Source organism: Engystomops pustulosus, chromosome 10 (genome assembly GCF_040894005.1).
Source record: "Engystomops pustulosus chromosome 10, aEngPut4.maternal, whole genome shotgun sequence".
Classification (NCBI taxonomy): domain Eukaryota; kingdom Metazoa; phylum Chordata; class Amphibia; order Anura; family Leptodactylidae; genus Engystomops; species Engystomops pustulosus.
In genome coordinates, this window is record NC_092420.1 from 3,195,497 (window position 1) to 3,221,567 (window position 26,071).

Here is a 26,071-nt window from a genome sequence, read left to right on the forward strand (position 1 = left end):
TAAAAAACAAAAGGCTTCTTTTTATTTCATTGTTTTGTTTTTTATATATAGAAAATACAGAGCTACGGGTGACGCGGTCCGATCTGTACGCAAATTTTATAACTTTTTTTTTTACACTTTTATTTGTTTTTTGGAATGTAAACCCCCCTCCCCCCTCCCAAGAGAGAAGAAAATGTAACGACCCGGGATGACATCAGCAGCGTAGAACGATCCGGCGCCAAGCGTCAGATGAAAGGGAAACAATTCTATCAGTTTTGGCGAATCTCTCGTGTGACCTCGTTGGCACCAGCGTATTCTTCTATTTTCTGGGGAGCGGCCGCGATCCGTGAATGTAACGTGCGGTCACCCCTCCCCCACACGATTATTGGTTTTTCTTGTAACATAAGAGGAGTAAACACCACAAACCAGCGTAACAGAAAGCGCTGCTGTAAGTCACATGACCCCCCACCTGATGGGGGTCCTGGCATCGAAAAGGGAAGATCTTCACCAATGGGACATCGGAGAGCGCTGCCGCAAATCACATGATGCTCCACCTGACGCGGGTCCTGGCATTGAGAAGGGAATATCTTCACCAATCAGACATCGGAGAGCACTGTGGCGAGTCACATGACCCCCCACCTGGGGGGTCCTGGCAACAAGAAGGGAAGATCTTCACCAATCGGAGAGCGCTGACGCAAGTCACATGATGCTCCACCTGACGCGGGTCCTGGCATCGAGAAGGGAAGATCTTCACCAATCGGAGAGCGCTGCCGCAAGTCACATGACCCCCCACCTGACGCGGGTCCTGGCAACAAGAAGGGAAGACCTTCACCAATCGGAGAGCGCTGCAGCGAGTCACATGACCCCCCACCTGATGTGGGTCCTGGCAACAAGAAGGGAAGACCTTCACCAATCGGAGAGCGCTGCAGCGAGTCACATGACCCCCCACCTGATGTGGGTCCTGGCATCGAGAAGGGAAGATCTTCACCAATTGGAGAGCGCTGCAGCGAGTCACTTGACCCCCCCACCTGATGTGGGTCCTGGCATCGAGAAGGGATGATCTTCACCAATCGGACATCATTCAGGCACAGACAGAAGCAACAAAAAGAGAGGAAAATGAGGATCGGGAACAAGTCCATGTAACGGGATGGGGCAGGCGGAGCTTCCCCCTAAGATCCCCGCGCCTGATCCAACATGAGGGGAGGTTCCCGCCCGGCCCCTGCGCTGGTCTTAACTCTCCTCTCCGTTCTCGCCCGGCCCTTTGATGAGGCGTTTCTGGCCCCGTTTCCCAGCAGGTCCTTTGGGTTTGGCGAAGGCCTGCTTGAAGGCGTGCTGCTTGGGGTGCACCTCATCGTACAGGAACTCCGGGGTCAGCTCCGCACCCTCCTCAATTTCAATCTGGACAAATAACAACAGATGGTCGTGAGTGCAGGGCCACCCAAATATAGCGCAGGACCCCGGATGGCTGGGGGTCAATGCTGCTGATACTCTGTAATTGCAAAAACCAACACTCTCCTGTCCTGCCCCTGCTCACAGCTGAGGGTCTGCTACATTTGTATCCATCTAGAACACTGTGGTTAAACACAAGGCCCGCGCCAAATTGTGTTATCCGGCCCGCCTTATTTCCCTACCCCTATGTTTCGCTGGCCGGGAGCGCAGCAATGGCGCAGGGCATCTACAGTACTTACCTCTCCTCGCTCCCCTGAAGCTGCAGCTTTGCTCCAGTGTGTGCCCGATCAGCTTCAGAGGCGGTACGTTCAGCGGACGCACCCCGGAGCAAAGGAGAGGACGGCTGCTGCGAGGAGCGAGGAAAGGAAAGTAAGTGACTGTCTTACAACAATCGGAGAGGGAAGGGTAGGAGCACAGAGGCTTCTGGGGGTATTAAAGGCACAATGTGGCTACCGGGGGCACTGTGACTGATCTGGGGGCACTGTGACTGATCTGGGGACACAGCGGGGGCACTGTGACTGATTTGGGGACACAGCGGGGGCACTGTGACTGATTTGGGGACACAGCGGGGGCACTGTGACTGATTTGGGGACACAGCGGGGGCACTGTGACTGATTTGGGGACACAGCGGGGGCACTGTGACTGATTTGGGGACACAGCGGGGGCACTGTGACTGATTTGGGGACACAGCGGGGGCACTGTGACTGATTTGGGGACACAGCGGGGGCACTGTGACTGATTTGGGGACACAGCGGGGGCACTGTGACTGATTTGGGGACACAGCGGGGGCACTGTGACTGATTTGGGGACACAGCGGGGGCACTGTGACTGATTTGGGGACACAGCGGGGGCACTGTGACTGATTTGGGGACACAGCGGGGGCACTGTGACTGATTTGGGGACACAGCGGGGGCACTGTGACTGATTTGGGGACACAGCGGGGGCACTGTGACTGATTTGGGGACACAGCGGGGGCACTGTGACTGATTTGGGGACACAGCGGGGGCACTGTGACTGATTTGGGGACACAGCGGGGGCACTGTGACTGATTTGGGGACACAGCGGGGGCACTGTGACTGATTTGGGGACACAGCGGGGGCACTGTGACTGATTTGGGGACACAGCGGGGGCACTGTGACTGATTTGGGGACACAGCGGGGGCACTGTGACTGATTTGGGGACACAGCGGGGGCACTGTGACCGATTTGGGGACACAGCGGGGGCACTGTGACCGATTTGGGGACACAGCGGAGGCACCTGCCAGTGTCTCAGTGTTATTTACCTGCCTGTTATGGTAACACTGTATGAATGTAACTAGTAAACAGCTCGAGTAATAAAACAAGGCTGCCCCCCAATCCCGCCATCTTTCTTAGTCTCTATTGTAACACACCTTGTCCTTCTACCAGAGAAATCTAAATATTTTCCAGATTTATTCTTATTGGGACTGACAACGATGGGTTAATCCCATGCTAAAAAGCACTTTACTTCTCAGAGCAGAGGGTTTGTTACAATGATCAGCAGTCTAGATAATTCTCTATGAAATAAAAGCCTCCAGATTGTTCTACCTGTGCTGATACATTGTAACAAAAGCTGAGTAATCGCTGCTCGGCCCCAGATCTCCTGCAGAACGGGGAGGTGAAGGTCTGGAGCTAGGGTCCTCAGACTTAGGCTACATTCACACTGCCGTTGCCCGCCCGTACTGTACCGTAGCGGGCAACGGCAGTGCACGGGGAGAGGAGGAGGAGGAGGAGGTGAGCGCAGATCACCCACGCCCCTCTCCATAGGAAGTTATGGCGCACAGCGCCGTACTAGAGAGAAAGAGAGAAAGATAGGACATGTCCTATCTTTTTACGGGGTACGGAGCGGTACGGTGCCGCACCGTACTGCTCCCGTAGGGTGCCGTGCGCCCATTGCCGTCTATGGGGGACGTATATCGGCGGTATATATATGCCCCACATACGGTAGTGTGAATGTAGCCTTACAGGGGATGTTGCTCCATAGGGATAAATGTGGGGGAGGCCTTACCTTTTTTGCTATATCCAGCTGATATTCCTGCTCCACGGATTCCAGCAGTCGGTTCTTGCAGCTGGAGTACAACATCCGCTCCTTTATACTGCACTTATAGCCCGGCATAGAATAGATAAAGACTGCAGAGAAGAGAGACACATAGTATAGACAGAAAGCTCATAGGATACACTGGAGACCCTGCACACAGCTCACAGATAGTATAGACAGGCAGTGTGATGTCACATCTCATAGGATACACTGGAGACCCTGCACACAGCACACAGATAGTATAGACAGGCAGTGTGATGTTACATCTCATAGGATACACTGGAGACTCTGCACACAGCACACAGATAGTATAGACAGGCAGTGTGATGTTACATCTCATAGGATACACTGGAGACTCTGCACACAGCACACAGATAGTATAGACAGGCAGTGTGATGTCACATCTCATAGGATACACTGGAGACTTTGCACACAGCACACAGATAGTATAGACAGGCAGTGTGATGTCACATCTCATAGGATACACTGGAGGCTCTGCACACAGCACACACAGATAGTATAGACAAGCAGTGTGATGTCACATCTCATAGGATACACTGGAGACTCTGCACACAGCACACAGATAGTATAGACAGGCAGTGTGATGTTACATCTCATAGGATACACTGGATACTGCACACAGCACACAGATAGTATAGACAGGCAGTGTGATGTTACATCTCATAGGATACACTGGAGACCCTGCACACAGCACACAGATAGTATAGACAGGCAGTGTGATGTCACATCTCATAGGATACACTGGAGACTCTGCACACAGCACACAGATAGTATAGACAGGCAGTGTGATGTCACATCTCATAGGATACACTGGAGACTCTGCACACAGCACACACAGATAGTATAGAGAGGCAGTGTGATGTCACATCTCATAGGATACACTGGAGACTCTGCACACAGCACACACAGATAGTATAGACAGGCAGTGTGATGTTACATCTCATAGGATACACTGGAGACCCTGCACACAGCACACACAAATAGTATAGACAGGCAGTGTGATGTCACATCTCATAGGATACACTGGAGACTCTGCACACAGCACACAGATAGTATAGACAGGCAGTGTGATGTCACATCTCATAGGATACACTGGAGACACTGCACACAGCACACAGATAGTATAGACAGGCAGTGTGATGTCACATCTCATAGGATACACTGGAGACCCTGCACACAGCACACAGATAGTATAGACAGGCAGTGTGATGTTACATCTCATAGGATACACTGGAGACCCTGCACACAGCACACAGATAGTATAGACAGGCAGTGTGATGTCACATCTTATAGGATACACTGGAGGATCTGCACACAGCACACAGATAGTATAGACAGGCAGTGTGATGTCACATCTCATAGGATACACTGGAGACCCTGCACACAGCACACAGATAGTATAGACAGGCAGTGTGATGTCACATCTCATAGGATACACTGGAGGCTCTGCACACAGCACACAGATAGTATAGACAGGCAGTGTGATGTCACATCTCATAGGATACACTGGAGACCCTGCACACAGCACACAGATAGTATAGACAGGCAGTGTGATGTCACATCTCATAGGATACACTGGAGACTCTGCACACAGCACACAGATAGTATAGACAGGCAGTGTGATGTCACATCTCATAGGATACACTGGAGACTCTGCACACAGCACACAGATAGTATATACAGGCAGTGTGATGTCACATCTCATAGGATACACTGGAGACCCTGCACACAGCACACACAGATAGTATAGACAGGCAGTGTGATGTCACATCTCATAGGATACACTGGAGACCCTGCACACAGCACACAGATAGTATAGACAGGCAGTGTGATGTCACATCTCATAGGATACACTGGAGGCTCTGCACACAGCACACACAGATAGTATAGACAGGCAGTGTGATGTCACATCTCATAGGATACACTGGAGACCCTGCACACAGCACACAGATAGTATAGACAGGCAGTGTGATGTTACATCTCATAGGATACACTGGAGACCCTGCACACAGCACACAGATAGTATAGACAGGCAGTGTGATGTTACATCTCATAGGATACACTGGAGACCCTGCACACAGCACACAGATAGTATAGACAGGCAGTGTGATGTTACATCTCATAGGATACACTGGAGACCCTGCACACAGCACACACAGATAGTATAGACAGGCAGTGTGATGTTACATCTCATAGGATACACTGGAGACCCTGCACACAGCACACACAGATAGTATAGACAGGCAGTGTGATGTCACATCTCATAGGATACACTGGAGACTCTGCACACAGCACACAGATAGTATAGACAGGCAGTGTGATGTCACATCTCATAGGATACACTGGAGACCCTGCACACAGCACACAGATAGTATAGACAGGCAGTGTGATGTCACATCTCATAGGATACACTGGAGACTCTGCACACAGCACACAGATAGTATAGACAGGCAGTGTGATGTCACATCTCATAGGATACACTGGAGACTCTGCACACAGCACACACAGATAGTATAGATAGGCAGTGTGATGTCACATCTCATAGTATACACTGGAGACTCTGCACACAGCACACACAGATAGTATAGACAGGCAGTGTGATGTCACATCTCATAGGATACACTAGAGACTCTGCACACAGCACACACAGATAGTATAGACAGGCAGTGTGATGTCACATCTCATAGGATACACTGGAGACTCTGCACACAGCACACAGATAGTATAGACAGGCAGTGTGATGTCACATCTCATAGGATACACTGGAGACTCTGCACACAGCACACAGATAGTATAGACAGGCAGTGTGATGTCACATCTCATAGGATACACTGGAGACTCTGCACACAGCACACACAGATAGTATAGATAGGCAGTGTGATGTCACATCTCATAGTATACACTGGAGACTCTGCACACAGCACACACAGATAGTATAGACAGGCAGTGTGATGTCACATCTCATAGGATACACTAGAGACTCTGCACACAGCACACACAGATAGTATAGACAGGCAGTGTGATGTCACATCTCATAGGATACACTGGAGACTCTGCACACAGCACACAGATAGTATAGACAGGCAGTGTGATGTCACATCTCATAGGATACACTGGAGACTCTGCACACAGCACACAGATAGTATAGACAGGCAGTGTGATGTTACATCTCATAGGATACACTGGAGACCCTGCACACAGCACACACAGATAGTATAGACAGGCAGTGTGATGTTACATCTCATAGGATACACTGGAGACCCTGCACACAGCACACACAGATAGTATAGACAGGCAGTGTGATGTCACATCTCATAGGATACACTGGAGACCCTGCACACAGCACACAGATAGTATAGACAGGCAGTGTGATGTCACATCTCATAGGATACACTGGAGACCCTGCACACAGCACACAGATAGTATAGACAGGCAGTGTGATGTCACATCTCATAGGATACACTGGAGACCCTGCACACAGCACACAGATAGTATAGACAGGCAGTGTGATGTCACATCTCATAGGATACACTGGAGACTCTGCACACAGCACACAGATAGTATAGACAGGCAGTGTGATGTCACATCTCATAGAATACACTGGAGACTCTGCACACAGCACACAGATAGTATAGACAGGCAGTGTGATGTCACATCTCATAGGATACACTGGAGACTCTGCACACAGCACACAGATAGTATAGACAGGCAGTGTGATGTCACATCTCATAGGATACACTGGAGACTCTGCACACAGCACACAGATAGTATAGACAGGCAGTGTGATGTCACATCTCATAGGATACACTGGAGACTCTGCACACAGCACACAGATAGTATAGACAGGCAGTGTGATGTTACATCTCATAGGATACACTGGAGACCCTGCACACAGCACACACAGATAGTATAGACAGGCAGTGTGATGTTACATCTCATAGGATACACTGGAGACCCTGCACACAGCACACACAGATAGTATAGACAGGCAGTGTGATGTCACATCTCATAGGATACACTGGAGACCCTGCACACAGCACACAGATAGTATAGACAGGCAGTGTGATGTCACATCTCATAGGATACACTGGAGACCCTGCACACAGCACACAGATAGTATAGACAGGCAGTGTGATGTCACATCTCATAGGATACACTGGAGACCCTGCACACAGCACACAGATAGTATAGACAGGCAGTGTGATGTTACATCCCATAGGATACACTGGAGGAGCTGCACACAGCACACAGATAGTATAGACAGGCAGTGTGATGTCACATCTCATAGGATACACTGGAGACTCTGCACACAGCACACAGATAGTATAGACAGGCAGTGTGATGTCACATCTCATAGGATACACTGGAGACTCTGCACACAGCACACAGATAGTATAGACAGGCAGTGTGACGTCACATCTCATAGGATACACTGGAGACCCTGCACACAGCACACAGATAGTATAGACAGGCAGTGTGATGTCACATCTCATAGGATACACTGGAGACTCTGCACACAGCACACAGATAGTATAGACAGGCAGTGTGATGTTACATCTCATAGGATACACTGGAGGCTCTGCACACAGCACACAGATAGTATAGACAGGCAGTGTGATGTCACATCTCATAGTATACACTGGAGACTCTGCACACAGCACACACAGATAGTATAGACAGGCAGTGTGATGTCACATCTCATAGTATACACTGGAGACTCTGCACACAGCACACACAGATAGTATAGACAGGCAGTGTGATGTCACATCTCATAGGATACACTGGATGAGCTGCACACAGATATATATAGGAGATAATAGGGCGGAGGCTCCTCACCTACAGACTCCAGATAGTCTCCCTCGTGGGAGTGCTTGTACAGGAAGAAGTGGTATCGGGCCGTGTCCTTGGGGATCCGGGTCGGCAGCTCCTGGATGTCCGTGTGTTTGGTGTGGACCAGGTCGATTGTCTCCTTCTCCTGATCCAGTTTCTGACAGAAACATAGAAGAAACGCAATGAGAGCAAGAAAGCAGGGCGCGCAGGGGAACCGTCAAGGGGGGGGGGGTGTTTGGGGGCGTGCGGAGAAACAGGAGCAGCTGTTACTTTAATGCACACTGCGTAGCCCGCCATAACGTAGCACGGCGGGCACACGGCGGCGCGCGAGGAGAGGTCATGTCCTATCTTTTCCCGGGCTATGGAGCGGTACGGAGCCGTGAGCCCATTGAAGTGTATGGGAGGCGTATATCTCTCACACTACAGTCCAGGCGCCAGACTCTGCCCTCCACTCACAGGCGCCAAGGCTCTGCCCTCCGCTCCCAGGCCCCGCCCTCCACTGCCAGGCGCCAAGGCCCCGCCTCTAGGTAGGGGAGGATTTGGTGTGTGGGCAGGTTGGCTGCAGGGTAACTCTATCCTCAATCACGTGAAGAAGCCGTCAGAACAACATGTACTCATTCCCCGAGTCGGGGATTAACGCTCTAAGGACTGGACCTCTGGGAACCGCACAGAAATGTGGGAATCCCGGACAATAAGGAGGGTTCCTCATGGGGTTAGGGGCAGGTATATCATAGTTTCATAGTTTATACGGTTGAAAAAAGACACTTGTCCATCAAGTTCATCCAAGGAAGGGACGGGATTGGATGAGGAAGGGATTTAGGGGAAACAATCCTATATAGCATAACAATCAATGTTATTTAGGTGAAAAAAGGCATCTAGCCCCTTCTTGAAGCTCTCTGCTGTCCCTGCTGTGACCAGCGCCTGAGCTCTCTGCTGTCCCTGCTGTGACCAGCGCCTGAGCTCTCTGCTGTCCCTGCTGTGACCAGCGCCTGAGCTCTCTGCTGTCCCTGCTGTGACCAGCGCCTGAGCTCTCTGCTGTCCCTGCTGTGACCAGCGCCTGAGCTCTCTGCTGTCCCTGCTGTGACCAGCGCCTGAGCTCTCTGCTGTCCCTGCTGTGACCAGCGCCTGAGCTCTCTGCTGTCCCTGCTGTGACCAGCGCCTGAGCTCTCTGCTGTCCCTGCTGTGACCAGCGCCTGAGCTCTCTGCTGTCCCTGCTGTGACCAGCGCCTGAGCTCTCTGCTGTCCCTGCTGTGACCAGCGCCTGAGCTCTCTGCTGTCCCTGCTGTGACCAGCGCCTGAGCTCTCTGCTGTCCCTGCTGTGACCAGCGCCTGAGCTCTCTGCTGTCCCTGCTGTGACCAGCGCCTGAGCTCTCTGCTGTCCCTGCTGTGCTCTGCTCCTGAGCTCTCTGCTGTCCCTGCTGTGACCAGCGCCTGAGCTCTCTGCTGTCCCTGCTGTGACCAGCGCCTGAGCTCTCTGCTGTCCCTGCTGTGACCAGCGCCTGAGCTCTCTGCTGTCCCTGCTGTGACCAGCGCCTGAGCTCTCTGCTGTCCCTGCTGTGACCAGCGCCTGAGCTCTCTGCTGTCCCTGCTGTGACCAGCGCCTGAGCTCTCTGCTGTCCCTGCTGTGACCAGCGCCTGAGCTCTCTGCTGTCCCTGCTGTGACCAGCGCCTGAGCTCTCTGCTGTCCCTGCTGTGACCAGCGCCTGAGCTCTCTGCTGTCCCTGCTGTGACCAGCGCCTGAGCTCTCTGCTGTCCCTGCTGTGACCAGCGCCTGAGCTCTCTGCTGTCCCTGCTGCGACCAGCGCCTGAGCTCTCTGCTGTCCCTGCTGCGACCAGCGCCTGAGCTCTCTGCTGTCCCTGCTGCGACCAGCGCCTGAGCTCTCTGCTGTCCCTGCTGCGACCAGCGCCTGAGCTCTCTGCTGTCCCTGCTGTGACCAGCGCCTGAGCTCTCTGCTGTCCCTGCTGTGACCAGCGCCTGAGCTCTCTGCTGTCCCTGCTGTGACCAGCGCCTGAGCTCTCTGCTGTCCCTGCTGTGACCAGCGCCTGAGCTCTCTGCTGTCCCTGCTGTGACCAGCGCCTGAGCTCTCTGCTGTCCCTGCTGTGACCAGCGCCTGAGCTCTCTGCTGTCCCTGCTGTGACCAGCGCCTGAGCTCTCTGCTGTCCCTGCTGTGACCAGCGCCTGAGCTCTCTGCTGTCCCTGCTGTGACCAGCGCCTGAGCTCTCTGCTGTCCCTGCTGTGACCAGCGCCTGAGCTCTCTGCTGTCCCTGCTGTGACCAGCGCCTGAGCTCTCTGCTGTCCCTGCTGTGACCAGCGCCTGAGCTCTCTGCTGTCCCTGCTGTGACCAGCGCCTGAGCTCTCTGCTGTCCCTGCTGTGACCAGCGCCTGAGCTCTCTGCTGTCCCTGCTGTGACCAGCGCCTGAGCTCTCTGCTGTCCCTGCTGTGACCAGCGCCTGAGCTCTCTGCTGTCCCTGCTGTGACCAGCGCCTGAGCTCTCTGCTGTCCCTGCTGTGACCAGCGCCTGAGCTCTCTGCTGTCCCTGCTGTGACCAGCGCCTGAGCTCTCTGCTGTCCCTGCTGTGACCAGCGCCTGAGCTCTCTGCTGTCCCTGCTGTGACCAGCGCCTGAGCTCTCTGCTGTCCCTGCTGTGACCAGCGCCTGAGCTCTCTGCTGTCCCTGCTGTGACCAGCGCCTGAGCTCTCTGCTGTCCCTGCTGTGACCAGCGCCTGAGGCAGGCTATTCCACAGATTGACAGTTCTCATAGTAAGACGCCCTGTCGCCTCTGGTGATTAAACCTTGATTTCTCCAAACTGAGACTCCGCCCCCTCGTCTTTTGATTTGATCTAATCTGAAACAACTTACCACCATATTTTTTGTATGGACCATTCATATATTTATATACATTAATCATGTCCCCTCATAGTCGTCTCTTTTCCAGACTAAATAAATCTAGTTGTTTTAATCTTTCCCCATAACTGAGACCCTCCGCACCCCTTATCATTTCTGTGGCTCTTCGGTTATCCCCTCTACAGCTCCAGGGAATCCTTTTTATGGACTGGAGCCCAGAACAGGACAGCATATTCCAGGTGAGGCCGGACCAATGCCTTGTATAGTGGTAATATTACATCCCTATCCCGAGAGTCCAGACCTCTGATACATGACAGGATTTTACTGGCTTTAGAGGCAGCTGATTGACATTGCATGCTGTTATTCATTATATGATCTACTAGTCACCCAGGTCCTTCTCAACAAGGGACTCTCCCAGATTTACTCCCCCAAGGACATATTTTGCCTTTGGATTATTAGCCCTCAGGTGCATAACCTTACATTTATCCACATTAAACCTCATTTGCCAAGTGGATGACCAAACACTCTTTTTATCCAAGTCACCGGCAGCTACTACTCCCATCCTCCATAGACTGTATTACACTACACAGCTTGTACTACTCCCATCCTCCATAGACTGTATTACACTACACAGCTTGTACTACTCCCATCCTCCATAGACTGTATTACACTACACAGCTTGTACTACTCCCATCCTCCATAGACTGTATTACACTACACAGCTTGTACTACTCCCATCCTCCATAGACTGTATTACACTACACAGCTTGTACTACTCCCCCCATCCTCCATAGACTGTATTACACTACAAAGCTTGTACTACTCCCATCCTCCATAGACTGTATTACACTACACAGCTTGTACTACTCCCATCCTCCATAGACTGTATTACACTACACAGCTTGTACTACTCCCATCCTCCATAGACTGTATTACACTACACAGCTTGTACTACTACCCCCATCCTCCATAGACTGTATAACACTACACAGCTTGTACTACTACCCCCATCCTCCATAGACTGTATAACACTACACAGCTTGTACTACTACCCCCATCCTCCATTGACTGTATAACACTACACAGCTTGTACTACTACCCCCATCCTCCATTGACTGTATTACACTACACAGCTTGTACTACTCCCCCCATCCTCCATAGACTGTATTACACTACAAAGCTTGTACTACTCCCCTCATCCTCCATAGACTGTATTACACTACACAGCTTGTACTACTACTCCCATCCTTCATAGACTGTATTACACTACACAGCTTGTACTACTCCCCCCATCCTCCATACACTGTATTACACTACACAGCTTGTACTACTCCCCCCATCCTCCATACACTGTATTACACTACACAGCTTGTACTACTACTCCCATCCTCCATAGACTGTATTACACTACACAGCTTGTACTACTCCCCCAATCGTCCATAGAATGTATTACACTACACAGCTTGTACTACTCCCCCATCCTCCATAGACTGTATTACACTACAAAGCTTGCACTACTCCCTCATCCTCCATAGACTGTATTACACTACACAGCTTGTACTACTCCCCTAATCCTCCGTAGACTGTATTACACTACACAGCATGTACTACTCCCCCCATCCTCCATAGACTGTATTACACTACACAGCTTGTACTACTCCCCTAATCCTCCGTAGACTGTATTACACTACACAGCATGTACTACTCCCCCCATCCTCCATAGACTGTATTACACTACACAGCTTGTACTACTCCCCCTATCCTCCATAGACTGTATTACACTACACAGCTTGTACTACTACTCCCATCCTCCATAGACTGTATTACACTACACAGCTTGTACTACTCCCCCCATCCTCCATACACTGTATTACACTACAAAGCTTGTACTACTCCCCTCATCCTCCATAGACTGTATTACACTACACAGCTTGTACTACTCCCCTCATCCTCCATAGACTGTATTACACTACACAGCTTGTACTACTCCCCTCATCCTCCATAGACTGTATTACACTACACAGCTTGTACTACTCCCCTCATCCTCCATAGACTGTATTACACTACACAGCTTGTACTACTACTCCCATCCTCCATAGACTGTATTACACTACACAGCTTGTACTACTCCCCCCATCCTCCATAGACTGTATTACACTACACAGCTTGTACTACTCCCCCATCCTCCATAGACTGTATTACACTACACAGCTTGTACTACTCCCCCATCCTCCATAGACTGTATTACACTACACAGCTTGTACTACTCCCCCCATCCTCCATAGACTGTATTACACTACACAACGTGTACTACTACTCCAATCCTCCATACACTGTATTACACTACACAACTTGTACTACTACTCCCATCCTCCATAGACTGTATTACACTACACAGCTTGTACTACTCCCCTCATCCTCCATAGACTGTATTACACTACACAGCTTGTACTACTACTCCCATCCTCCATAGACTGTATTACACTACACAGCTTGTACTACTACTCCCATCCTCCATAGACTGTATTACACTACACAGCTTGTACTACTCCCCCCATCCTCCATAGACTGTATTACACTACACAGCTTGTACTACTCCCCCTATCCTCCATAGACTGTATTACACTACACAACGTGTACTACTCCCCCTATCCTCCATAGACTGTATTACACTACACAGCTTGTACTACTCCCCCCATCCTCCATAGACTGTATTACACTACACAGCTTGTACTACTCCCATCCTCCATAGACTGTATTACACTACACAGCTTGTACTACTCCCCCCATCCTCCATACACTGTATTACACTACACAGCTTGTACTACTCCCCTCATCCTCCATAGACTGTATTACACTACACAGCTTGTACTACTACTCCCATCCTCCATAGACTGTATTACACTGCACAGCTTGTACTACTACTCCCATCCTCCATAGACTGTATTACACTACACAGCTTGTACTACTCCCCCCATCCTCCATAGACTGTATTACACTACACAGCTTGTACTACTCCCCCATCCTCCATAGACTGTATTACACTACACAACTTGTACTACTCCCCCATCCTCCATAGACTGTATTACACTACACAGCTACTACTACTCCCATCCTCCATAGACTGTATTACACTACACAGCTTGTACTACTCCCCCCATGCTCCATAGACTGTATTACACTACACAACTTGTACTACTCCCCCCATCCTCCATACACTGTATTACACTACACAGCTTGTACTACTCCCATCCTCCATAGACTGTATTACACTACACAGCTTGTACTACTCCCATCCTCCATAGACTGTATTACACTACACAACTTGTACTACTCCCCCCATCCTCCATACACTACACAGCTTGTACTACTCCCATCCTCCATAGACTGTATTACACTACACAGCTTGTACTACTACCCCCATCCTCCATAGACTGTATAACACTACACAGCTTGTACTACTCCCCCCATCCTCCATAGACTGTATTACACTACACAACTTGTACTACTCCCCCCATCCTCCATACACTGTATTACACTACACAGCTTGTACTACTCCCCCCATCCTCCATAGACTGTATTACACTACACAACTTGTACTACTCCCCCCATCCTCCATACACTGTATTACACTACACAGCTTGTACTACTCCCATCCTCCATAGACTGTATTACACTACACAGCTTGTACTACTCCCATCCTCCATAGACTGTATTACACTACACAGCTTGTACTACTCCCATCCTCCATACACTGTATTACACTACACAGCTTGTACTACTCCCATCCTCCATAGACTGTATTACACTACACAGCTCAGTGCTATTAATTCTTACCTCTATATCATTAATACATATATACATACGGTAGTAGTTGGCCCGGCACAGAACCCTGGGGCCCGGCACAGAACCCTGGGGCCCGGCACAGAACCCTGGGGCCCGGCACAGAACCCTGGGGCCCGGCACAGAACCCTGGGGCTACTACTACCCCCATCCTCCATAGACTGTATAACACTACACAGCTTGTACTACTCCCCCCATCCTCCATAGACTGTATTACACTACACAACTTGTACTACTCCCCCCATCCTCCATACACTGTATTACACTACACAGCTTGTACTACTCCCCCCATCCTCCATAGACTGTATTACACTACACAACTTGTACTACTCCCCCCATCCTCCATACACTGTATTACACTACACAGCTTGTACTACTCCCATCCTCCATAGACTGTATTACACTACACAGCTTGTACTACTCCCATCCTCCATAGACTGTATTACACTACACAGCTCAGTGCTATTAATTCTTACCTCTATATCATTAATACATATATACATACGGTAGTAGTTGGCCCGGCACAGAACCCTGGGGCCCGGCACAGAACCCTGGGGCCCGGCACAGAACCCTGGGGCCCGGCACAGAACCCTGGGGCCCGGCACAGAACCCTGGGGCCCGGCACTCATAACTGGTGACCATTTCGATCTGCCAAACCACTAGCCCTTACCTTACCATTGTGAGCTGTTTGAGGTAATTTGGCGGGAAGTATTTTCCCGCTCTTTCTTGTTGCCACCTGGGCTGAAGTCTGCCTGGTGATATCAGAGGCCAATGGGAGGCTGTCGCTGGGGGATCTCTTCTTCTGCCCCCTGATGACAGGGATTCATTGGCTACTAGTAAGCAGGTCACATGTCCGGGGTTAGGGCTAAGTCTCACTTCCCTGTTAAGTTGAATTCAGTTTGGCTTATGGCGAATCTGAGGTTTGTCAATAAAGTTTTGATGTTTTTGTGTATCTATGACGCGTTTCCGCCCGTATTGCGCACAACGAGGGATGTTCTCTGTAGTTATACATTTATGTCGCCAGGTCCGTTACTGCTGCACTCAGTCCACGCTTTGGGCGCCACAGAGTCACGAAGACCCGGGAGCACTCTGCACATAGCGCCTCACTACAGTCTCACAGTTCTGCTGCTACTAACAACATACACAAAGCAGGGACAATACCCAACACTGGCTACACAGAGCACAGCAGGACACGCCCCCAGTGCACTTAGAGAAGCTACAATCCTGGAATATAGATCCATTTATCACAGTCCTGCTGCTACTAACAACATACACATAGATCTGACTACACATCTCTCCAGTGACTCCTGCTGACAGATTCCCTTCAAGTTGTACAGCCTTTAACCTGTGGATTTGTTGCAAAATTACAACTCCCATCATCCCCTGAGGGTGCATGCTGGGTGTTATACTCCTGTCCTGGGAGATGCACCTACCAGCTGGATGTAATTGATCTTCTTCTGCTTCAGGAGCTGCACGGCCTCCACTGCCTCCGGCCTCAGAGGGAAGGACAAGCCCTGCAGCGTCTGCTGCTTACTCTCCACGCTGATCTCCGTCTTCACCTGGGGAGAGGTAAGTGGTTACTAAGGCTCCTCCTCCGTGACCCCCCCTACCTCCTCCGTGGCCACCCCTACCTCCTCCTCCGTGGCCACCCCTACCTCCTCCTCCGTGGCCACCCCTACCTCCTCCTCCGTGGCCACCCCTACCACCTCCTCCGTGGCCACCCCTACCTCCTCCTCCGTGGCCACCCCTACCTCCTCCTCCGTGGCCACCCCTACCTCCTCCTCCGTGGCCACCCCTACCTCCTCCTCCGTGGCCACCCCTACCTCCTCCTCCGTGGCCACCCCTACCTCCTCCTCCGTGGCCACCCCTACCTCCTCCTCCGTGGCCACCACTACCTCCTCCTCCGTGGCCACCCCTACCTCCTCCTCCGTGGCCACCCCTACCTCCTCCTCCGTGGCCACCCCTACCTCCTCCTCCGTGGCCACCCCTACCTCCTCCTCCGTGGCCACCCCTACCTCCTCCTCCGTGGCCACCCCTACCTCCTCCTCCGTGGCCCCCCTACCTCCTGCTCCGTGGCCACCCCTACCTCCTGCTCCGTGGCCCCCTCCTCTGTTACCCCCGCGCTGGTCTCTCACCTCGTTGATCTTGATCTCCCGCAGTTCCCTCTCGGCGGCAGTGAGTGGCGCTGGAGCAGCACAGGACGATACATGTCTCTGGTATCCGCTGAGGGTGATGTCTTCCTGTACAACACAATGATAGGGTGAGTGTCACTGTACACCCCCCCGGGTATCCCACCCCGGGCCCCCCACCCCGGGCCCCCCACCCCAGACTAACCTTTACTGTGCCAAACACCTCGTCCTTGATGTGTCCTCCCCCAAACTCCTTCTTGACTGTCGCCCTCGTCGCTGCGTACAACATCTTCAGCCGCACCTGTCACAGGGGATGGACCATCACACACTGTACTGCTCACAGCTGCCTTCAGAGGTCGTTACAGTGTGTCAGTGCAGGCAAAACCTCATCCGGGGCACCAAGACCCCTGACCTCCCCATTGGCCGGACACTTACCTATTGACTGGAGGGGGATTGGGCATGGAGACCCCTGACCTTCCCCAGTGGCCGGACACTTACCCCTTGAGTGGAGGGGGCCGGGCATTGAGACCCCTGACCTTCCCCAGTGGCCGGACACTTACCCCTTGAGTGGAGGGGGCCGGGCATTGAGACCCCTGACCTCCCCCATTGGCCGGACACTTACTCCTTGTTTGGAGGGGGCCGGGCATTGAGACCCCTGACCTCCCCATTGGCCGGACATTTACCTATTGACTGGAGGGGGCCAGACATGGAGACCCCTGACCTTCCCCATTGGCCGGACACTTACCTATTGACTAGAGGGGGCCGGGCATAGAGACCCCTGATCTCCCCATTGGCCGGACATTTACCTATTGACTGGAGGGGGCCAGACATGGAGACCCCTGACCTCCCCCATTGGCCGGACACTTACCCCTTGTTTGGAGGGGGCCGGGCATTGAGACCCCTGACCTCCCCATTGGCCAGACATTTACCTATTGACTGGAGGGGGCCAGACATGGAGACCCCTGACCTTCCCCATTGGCCGGACACTTACCTATTGACTAGAGGGGGCCGGGCATAGAGACCCCTGATCTCCCCATTGGCCGGACATTTACCTATTGACTGGAGGGGGCCGGGCATTGAGACCCCTGACCTTCCCCATTGGCCGATATTTACCCCAGATCCTGTGGCTTTCTATCTGCATCTAGATGTCCAGCCACAAGGGGGAGCTGCTGCTAATAGCGGGGGGGAGGGGAGGGGGTGGCTGGTTGTTTGCAGCTTGCAGTGTGACTAGAGCGTCTGCCTCATACCGGAGAATGATCAGGTGACCACGACAAGAAGAGCCACTCGTATCCCTGCGCGTTCTGGCTGTCCAGGCGGTAGAGGATGTAGCACGGCTGCCCCTCGTCCAGGAGCGGGAGGATGAGGCCGTCATAGTCCTGGTCCCAGCTCTTCCTCAGCTCCTTGTGAGCCCCCAGCACCAGCTGCTCTGCAGGAGGAAGACGAGAAAGGGTTACACCATGCACCGACACACTGTACCAAACCCCCAGCTGTAAGACACATCAGGACACATGTTCCTCCTGTGTCTCTAATCACCGGCAGCAGGAAGAGACTTTCCATCACTGACACAGAATTGGACGCCGGCCCTTTAATTGAAGTGACCCCCCCATGACAATCCCCCCTCAGGTGGCGGCTCAGCTGTCTGGCAGCTATTCCGGGCCGGAGAATTCCATGGGATGAGGCCAGTGTTTTCCATGACGGATCGAAGGCTCAACCCCCCGGGTGATGTCATCAGTCACCAGCAACAAACACAAAGAGTTAAGTGGGGAAGCAACACGTCAGGTGTTTACTCATCTCTGCTTGCTGTCAGTGAATGAGATTATTAGTCAATTGGCATAACCCCTCTGCATGCCAGCAGGCTTCCCGGCATCACCCCCCCTCCGTGCCCGCAGGCTCCCTAGAATCACCCCCCCCATGACAGCAGGCTCCCCATCATCAACCCCCATGCCAGCGGGCTCCCCATCATCAACCCCCATGCCAGCGGGCTCCCCATCATCAACCCCCATGCCAGCGGGCTCCCCATCATCAACCCCCATGCCAGCGGGCTCCCCATCATCAACCCCCATGCCAGCGGGCTCCCCATCATCAACCCCCATGCCAGCGGGCTCCCCATCATCAACCCCCATGCCAGCAGGCTCCCCATCATCACCCCCCATGCCAGCGGGCTCCCCAGCATCAGCCCCCCTCCGTGCCCGCAGGCTCCCTAGAATCACCCCCCATGCCAGCGGGCTCCCCATCATCAACCCCCATGCCAGCGGGCTCCCCAGCATCACCCCCCATGCCAGCGGGCTCCCTAGAATCACCCCCCCTCCGTGCCCGCAGGCTCCCTAGAATCACCCCCCCATGCCAGCGGGCTCCCCATCATCAACCCCCATGCCAGCGGGCTCCCCATCATCAACCCCCATGCCAGCGGGCTCCCCATCATCATCCCTCCCTCCACCAAATCCCGGTCACCTTAGCCCCTGGACTCACCATCTTCGATAACCACCTTTATTAGCCGGACGGAGCCATTCCGAGCCTTGGCAAAGAATTCCTTCAGTTCCGGAGTAGCTACAAGAACCAAGAACATACCGGAGGGTCACAGAGAGAGAGGGTCTGCGGGCGACGGGCACAGGGAGAGAGAGGGTCTGCGGGCGACGGGCACAGAGAGAGAGGGTCTGCGGGCGACGGGCACAGAGAGAGAGGGTCTGCGGGTGACGGGCACAGGGAGAGAGAGGGTCTGCGGGCGACGGGCACAGAGAGAGAGGGTCTGCGGGCGACGGGCACAGGGAGAGAGAGGATCTGCGGGCGACGGGCACAGAGAGAGAGGGTCTGCGGGCGACGGGCACAGAGAGAGAGGGTCTGCGGGTGACGGGCACAGGGAGAGAGAGGGTCTGCGGGCGTCGGGCACAGAGAGAGAGGGTCTGCGGGCGACGGGCACAGGGAGAGAGAGGGTCTGCGGGCGACGGGCACAGGGAGAGAGAGGGTCTGCGGGCGACGGGCACAGAGAGAGAGAGGGTCTGCGGGCGACGGGCACAGAGAGAGAGAGGGTCTGCGGGTGACGGGCACAGAGAGAGAGAGGGTCTGCGGGCGTCGGGCACAGAGAGAGAGGGTCTGCGGGCGACGGGCACAGGGAGAGAGAGGGTCTGCGGGCGACGGGCACAGAGAGAGAGAGGGTCTGCGGGCGACGGGCACAGAGAGAGAGAGGGTCTGCGGGTGACGGGCACAGAGAGAGAGAGGGTCTGCGGGTGACGGGCACAGAGAGAGAGAGGGTCTGCGGGTGACGGGCACAGAGAGAGAGAGGGTCTGCGGGCGACGGGCACAGGGAGAGAGAGGGTCTGCGGGCGACGGGCACAGGGAGAGAGAGGGTCTGCGGGCGACGGGCACAGGGAGAGAGAGGGTCTGCGGGCGACGGGCACAGGGAGAGAGAGGGTCTGCGGGTGAGGAGCTTCAGGACATGAAATGGGCAGCAGCACAGGAGATAAACCTGATCCTAGACTGCATCACCTCCCAAATATATCCGGGGGCCGGGGGAGGGGCCGCACCAGAGGGATAAACAGGGGGCGTCACGTACACGGAGCCCTACACGGGTGTCACTGAGGGCAAAGGTTCATGCCTATAAGCGGGCACTCGCCACCTACTGGAGGGGAAGCAGCGGGCACTCGCCACCTACTGGAGGGGAAGCAGCGGGCACTCGCCACCTACTGGAGGGGAAGCAGCGGGCACTCGCCACCTACTGGAGGGGGGAAGCAGCGGGCACTCGCCACCTACTGGAGGGGGGAAGCAGCGGGCACTCGCCACCTACTGGAGGGGGGAAGCAGCGGGCACTCGCCTCCTACTGGAGGGGGGAAGCAGCGGGCACTCGCCACCTACTGGAGGGGAAGCAGCGGGCACTCGCCACCTACTGGAGGGGTGCGGGCAGCGGGCACTCGCCACCTACTGGAGGGGTGGGGGCAGCGGGCACTCGCCACCTAACTGGAGGGGGGCAGCAGCGGGCGCTCGCCACCTACTGGAGGGGAAGCAGCGGGCACTCGCCACCTACTGGAGGGTGGGCAGCGGGCACTCGCCACCTAACTGGAGGGAGGGCAGCGGGCACTCGCCACCTAACTGGAGGGGGGGCAGCGGGCACTCGCCACCTAACTGGAGGGGGGGCAGCGGGCACTCGCCACCTAACTGGAGGGGGGGCAGCGGGCACTCGCCACCAAACTGGAGGGGGGGCAGCGGGCACTCGCCACCAAACTGGAGGGGGGGCAGCGGGCACTCGCCACCTAACTGGAGGGGGGGCAGCGGGCACTCGCCACCTAACTGGAGGGGGGGCAGCGGGCACTCGCCACCTAACTGGAGGGGGGGCAGCGGGCACTCGCCACCTAACTGGAGGGGGGGCAGCGGGCACTCGCCACCTAACTGGAGGGGGGGCAGCGGGCACTCGCCACCTAACTGGAGGGGGGGCAGCGGGCACTCGCCACCTAACTGGAGGGGGGGCAGCGGGCACTCGCCACCTAACTGGAGGGGGGGCAGCGGGCACTCGCCACCTAACTGGAGGGGGGGCAGCGGGCACTCGCCACCTAACTGGAGGGGGGGCAGCGGGCACTCGCCACCTAACTGGAGGGGGGGCAGCGGCCACTCGCCACCTAACTGGAGGGGGGGCAGCGGGCACTCGCCACCTACTGGAGGGGCAGCAGCGGGCACTCGCCACCTACTGGAGGGGGGCAGCAGCGGACACTCGCCACCTACTGGAGGGGGGCAGCAGCGGGCACTCGCCACCTACTGGAGGGGGGCAGCAGCGGGCACTCGCCACCTACTGGAGGGGAAGCAGCGGGCACTCGCCACCTACTGGAGGGGAAGCAGCGGGCACTCGCCACCTACTGGAGGGGAAGCAGCGGGCACTCGCCACCTACCGGAGGGGGGAAGCAGCGGGCACTCGCCACCTACCGGAGGGGGGCAGCAGCGGGCACTCGCCACCTACCGGAGGGGAAGCAGCGGGCACTCGCCACCTACCGGAGGGGAAGCAGCGGGCACTCGCCACCTACCGGAGGGGAAGCAGCGGGCACTCGCCACCTACTGGAGGGGGGGCAGCAGCGGGCACTCACCACCTACTGGAGGGGGGGCAGCGGGCACTCGCCTCCTACTGGAGGGGGGCAGCAGCGGGCACTCGCCACCTACTGGAGGGGAAGCAGCGGGCACTCGCCACCTACTGGAGGGGGGCAGCAGCGGGCACTCGCCACCTACTGGAGGGGAAGCAGCGGGCACTCGCCACCTACTGGAGGGGAAGCAGCGGGCACTCGCCACCTACTGGAGGGGAAGCAGCGGGCACTCGCCACCTACTGGAGGGGAAGCAGCGGGCACTCGCCACCTACTGGAGGGGAAGCAGCGGGCACTCGCCACCTACTGGAGGGGAAGCAGCGGGCACTCGCCACCTACTGGAGGGGAAGCAGTGGGCACTCGCCACCTACTGGAGGGGGGCAGCAGCGGCCACTCGCCACCTACTGGAGGGGGGCAGCAGCGGCCACTCGCCACCTACTAGAGGGGGGCAGCAGCGGGCACTCGCCTCCTACTGGAGGGGGGAAGCAGCGGGCACTCGCCTCCTACTGGAGGGGGGAAGCAGCGGGCACTCGCCACCTACTGGAGGGGAAGCAGCGGGCACTCGCCACCTACTGGAGGGGAAGCAGCGGGCACTCGCCACCTACTGGAGGGGGGCAGCAGCGGGCACTCGCCACCTACTGGAGGGGGGCAGCAGCAGCCACTCGCCACCTACTGGAGGGGGGCAGCAGCAGCCACTCGCCACCTACTGGAGGGGGGCAGCAGCAGCCACTCGCCACCTACTGGAGGGGGGCAGCAGCGGGCACTCGCCTCCTACTGGAGGGGGGCAGCAGCGGGCACTCGCCACCTACTGGAGGGGGGGCAGCGGGCACTCGCCTCCTACTGGAGGGGGGCAGCAGCGGGCACTCGCCACCTACTGGAGGGGAAGCAGCGGGCACTCGCCACCTACTGGAGGGGAAGCAGCGGGCACTCGCCACCTACTGGAGGGGGGCAGCAGCGGGCACTCGCCACCTACTGGAGGGGAAGCAGCGGGCACTCGCCACCTACTGGAGGGGAAGCAGCGGGCACTCGCCACCTACTGGAGGGGAAGCAGCGGGCACTCGCCACCTACTGGAGGGGAAGCAGCGGGCACTCGCCACCTACTGGAGGGGAAGCAGCGGGCACTCGCCACCTACTGGAGGGGAAGCAGCGGGCACTCGCCACCTACTGGAGGGGAAGCAGTGGGCACTCGCCACCTACTGGAGGGGGGCAGCAGCGGCCACTCGCCACCTACTGGAGGGGGGCAGCAGCGGCCACTCGCCACCTACTAGAGGGGGGCAGCAGCGGGCACTCGCCTCCTACTGGAGGGGGGAAGCAGCGGGCACTCGCCTCCTACTGGAGGGGGGAAGCAGCGGGCACTCGCCACCTACTGGAGGGGAAGCAGCGGGCACTCGCCACCTACTGGAGGGGAAGCAGCGGGCACTCGCCACCTACTGGAGGGGGGCAGCAGCGGGCACTCGCCACCTACTGGAGTGGGGCAGCAGCAGCCACTCGCCACCTACTGGAGGGGGGCAGCAGCAGCCACTCGCCACCTACTGGAGGGGGGCAGCAGCAGCCACTCGCCACCTACTGGAGGGGGGCAGCAGCGGGCACTCGCCTCCTACTGGAGGGGGGCAGCAGCGGGCACTCGCCACCTACTGGAGGGGGGGCAGCGGGCACTCGCCTCCTACTGGAGGGGGGCAGCAGCGGGCACTCGCCACCTACTGGAGGGGAAGCAGCGGGCACTCGCCACCTACTGGAGGGGAAGCAGCGGGCACTCGCCACCTACTGGAGGGGGGGCAGCAGCGGGCACTCGCCACCTACTGGAGGGGGGGCAGCGGGCACTCGCCTCCTACTGGAGGGGGGCAGCAGCGGGCACTCGCCACCTACTGGAGGGGAAGCAGCGGGCACTCGCCACCTACTGGAGGGGGGCAGCAGCGGGCACTCGCCACCTACTGGAGGGGAAGCAGCGGGCACTCGCCACCTACTGGAGGGGAAGCAGCGGGCACTCGCCACCTACTGGAGGGGAAGCAGCGGGCACTCGCCACCTACTGGAGGGGGGCAGCAGCGGGCACTCGCCACCTACTGGAGGGAGGAAGCAGCGGGCACTCGCCTCCTACTGGAGGGGGGAAGCAGCGGGCACTCGCCACCTACTGGAGGGGAAGCAGCGGGCACTCGCCACCTACTGGAGGGGAAGCAGCGGGCACTCGCCACCTACTGGAGGGGGGCAGCAGCGGGCACTCGCCACCTACTGGAGGGGGGCAGCAGCAGCCACTCGCCACCTACTGGAGGGGGGCAGCAGCAGCCACTCGCCACCTACTGGAGGGGGGCAGCAGCAGCCACTCGCCACCTACTGGAGGGGGGCAGCAGCGGGCACTCGCCTCCTACTGGAGGGGGGCAGCAGCGGGCACTCGCCACCTACTGGAGGGGGGCAGCAGCGGGCACTCGCCTCCTACTGGAGGGAGGAAGCAGCGGGCACTCGCCTCCTACTGGAGGGGAAGCAGCGGGCACACGCCTCCTACTGGAGGGGAAGCAGCGGGCACACGCCTCCTACTGGAGGGGAAGCAGCGGGCACACGCCTCCTACTGGAGGGGAAGCAGCGGGCACACGCCTCCTACTGGAGGGGGGAAGCAGCGGGCACTCGCCACCTACTGGAGGGGGGAAGCAGCGGGCACTCGCCACCTACTGGAGGGGAAGCAGCGGGCACACGCCTCCTACTGGAGGGGAAGTAACGGGCACACGCCTCCTACTGGAGGGGGGAAAGCAGCGGGCACTCGCCACCTACTGGAGGGGGGAAGCAGCGGGCACTCGCCACCTACTGGAGGGGGGAAGCAGCGGGCACTCGCCACCTACTGGAGGGGGGCAGCAGCGGGCACTCGCCACCTACTGGAGGGGGGCAGCAGCGGGCACTCGCCTCCTACTGGAGGGGGGCAGCAGCGGGCACTCGCCACCTACTGGAGGGGAAGCAGCGGGCACTCGCCACCTACTGGAGGGGAAGCAGCGGGCACTCGCCACCTACTGGAGGGGAAGCAGCGGGCACTCGCCACCTACTGGAGGGGAAGCAGCGGGCACTCGCCACCTACTGGAGGGGGGCAGCAGCGGGCACTCGCCACCTACTGGAGGGGGGCAGCAGAGGGCACTCGCCACCTACTGGAGGGGGGGCAGTATGTGGGGGGGGGGCAGTATGTGGGGGCGGGGCAGTATGTGGGGGGGGAGGCGGGGCAGTATGTGGGGGGGGGGGGAGGCGGGGGGGGGGCAGTATGTGGGGGGGGGGTCAGGTGCAGTTGGAGGGGAGGAGCAGTGTGAGGGGGGATTCAGTATTTCCGGGCGTTCTCCCGGGTCCCGGTGACTACTGCCGGTATTGGGGGGGCGGGTGTTCTCCGGTCAGTGTCAGCCCCTCCCCCGGCCGCGCCTCCTGTCCGGGGCCGCTCCGTCACTCACCGTGGATCCCGGTCTGATGCGCCATGTTCTTGTTGTGATATCGTGACAGATCGTGACAGGGAGCGGCTCTCAGCAGCCTATGGGGATGGGCGGGGCCGGATACCGGGGGCGGGGCTACCCGGCAGCTCCAGCACGGAGGCCAATGAGAGGCGGCGGCGCACGGCATGCCGGGAGGTGAGAGGGATGCCGGGAGATGTAGTTTCCAGAGTCCTCCTCCTCTATGGGCGGGGCCGGGTGTCACTGGCTGACAGGAATGTGCAGGGCATGCTGGGGCTTGTAGTTGTGTCATAATACTGTTAGCAGGGCGGGAGGAGAGACGCCCGGAGATCCGGAGGAATCTACTGGTCACTGGCGCCGCCGCCGCCATAGTCATCATTTATCCTATATCTCCACTAAAGGGGCCACGGAAACCACGTGAGGACCACCCTGAGATAGGTCCCCTGCAG

The 26,071-nt window shown here is 56.6% G+C and overlaps 1 protein-coding gene across 2 annotated transcripts; it reads right to left on the reverse strand.

Annotated features, from left to right (window-relative positions):
- On the reverse strand, positions 1-25,759 carry TWF2 (twinfilin actin binding protein 2). 2 transcript variants are annotated; one of them, XR_011850126.1, is made up of 10 exons: positions 25,626-25,759; positions 19,620-19,697; positions 18,398-18,576; positions 17,356-17,451; positions 17,157-17,261; positions 16,455-16,580; positions 8,341-8,491; positions 3,454-3,575; positions 1,008-1,377; positions 1-928 (listed from the first exon to the last, which is right to left on the reverse strand). XR_011850126.1 is itself a non-coding variant. In XM_072126633.1 (9 exons), exons 1-9 carry the CDS (start codon positions 25,648-25,650, stop codon positions 1,210-1,212), a joined length of 1,050 nt encoding a protein of 349 aa, XP_071982734.1. In that variant the 5' UTR covers positions 25,651-25,759; the 3' UTR covers positions 1-1,209. The 2 variants fall into 2 exon arrangements, 1 of the variants encoding a protein (XP_071982734.1); XM_072126633.1 differs by having other exon boundaries at positions 1-1,377.
- Between the last annotated feature and the right edge of the window lie 312 nt (positions 25,760-26,071).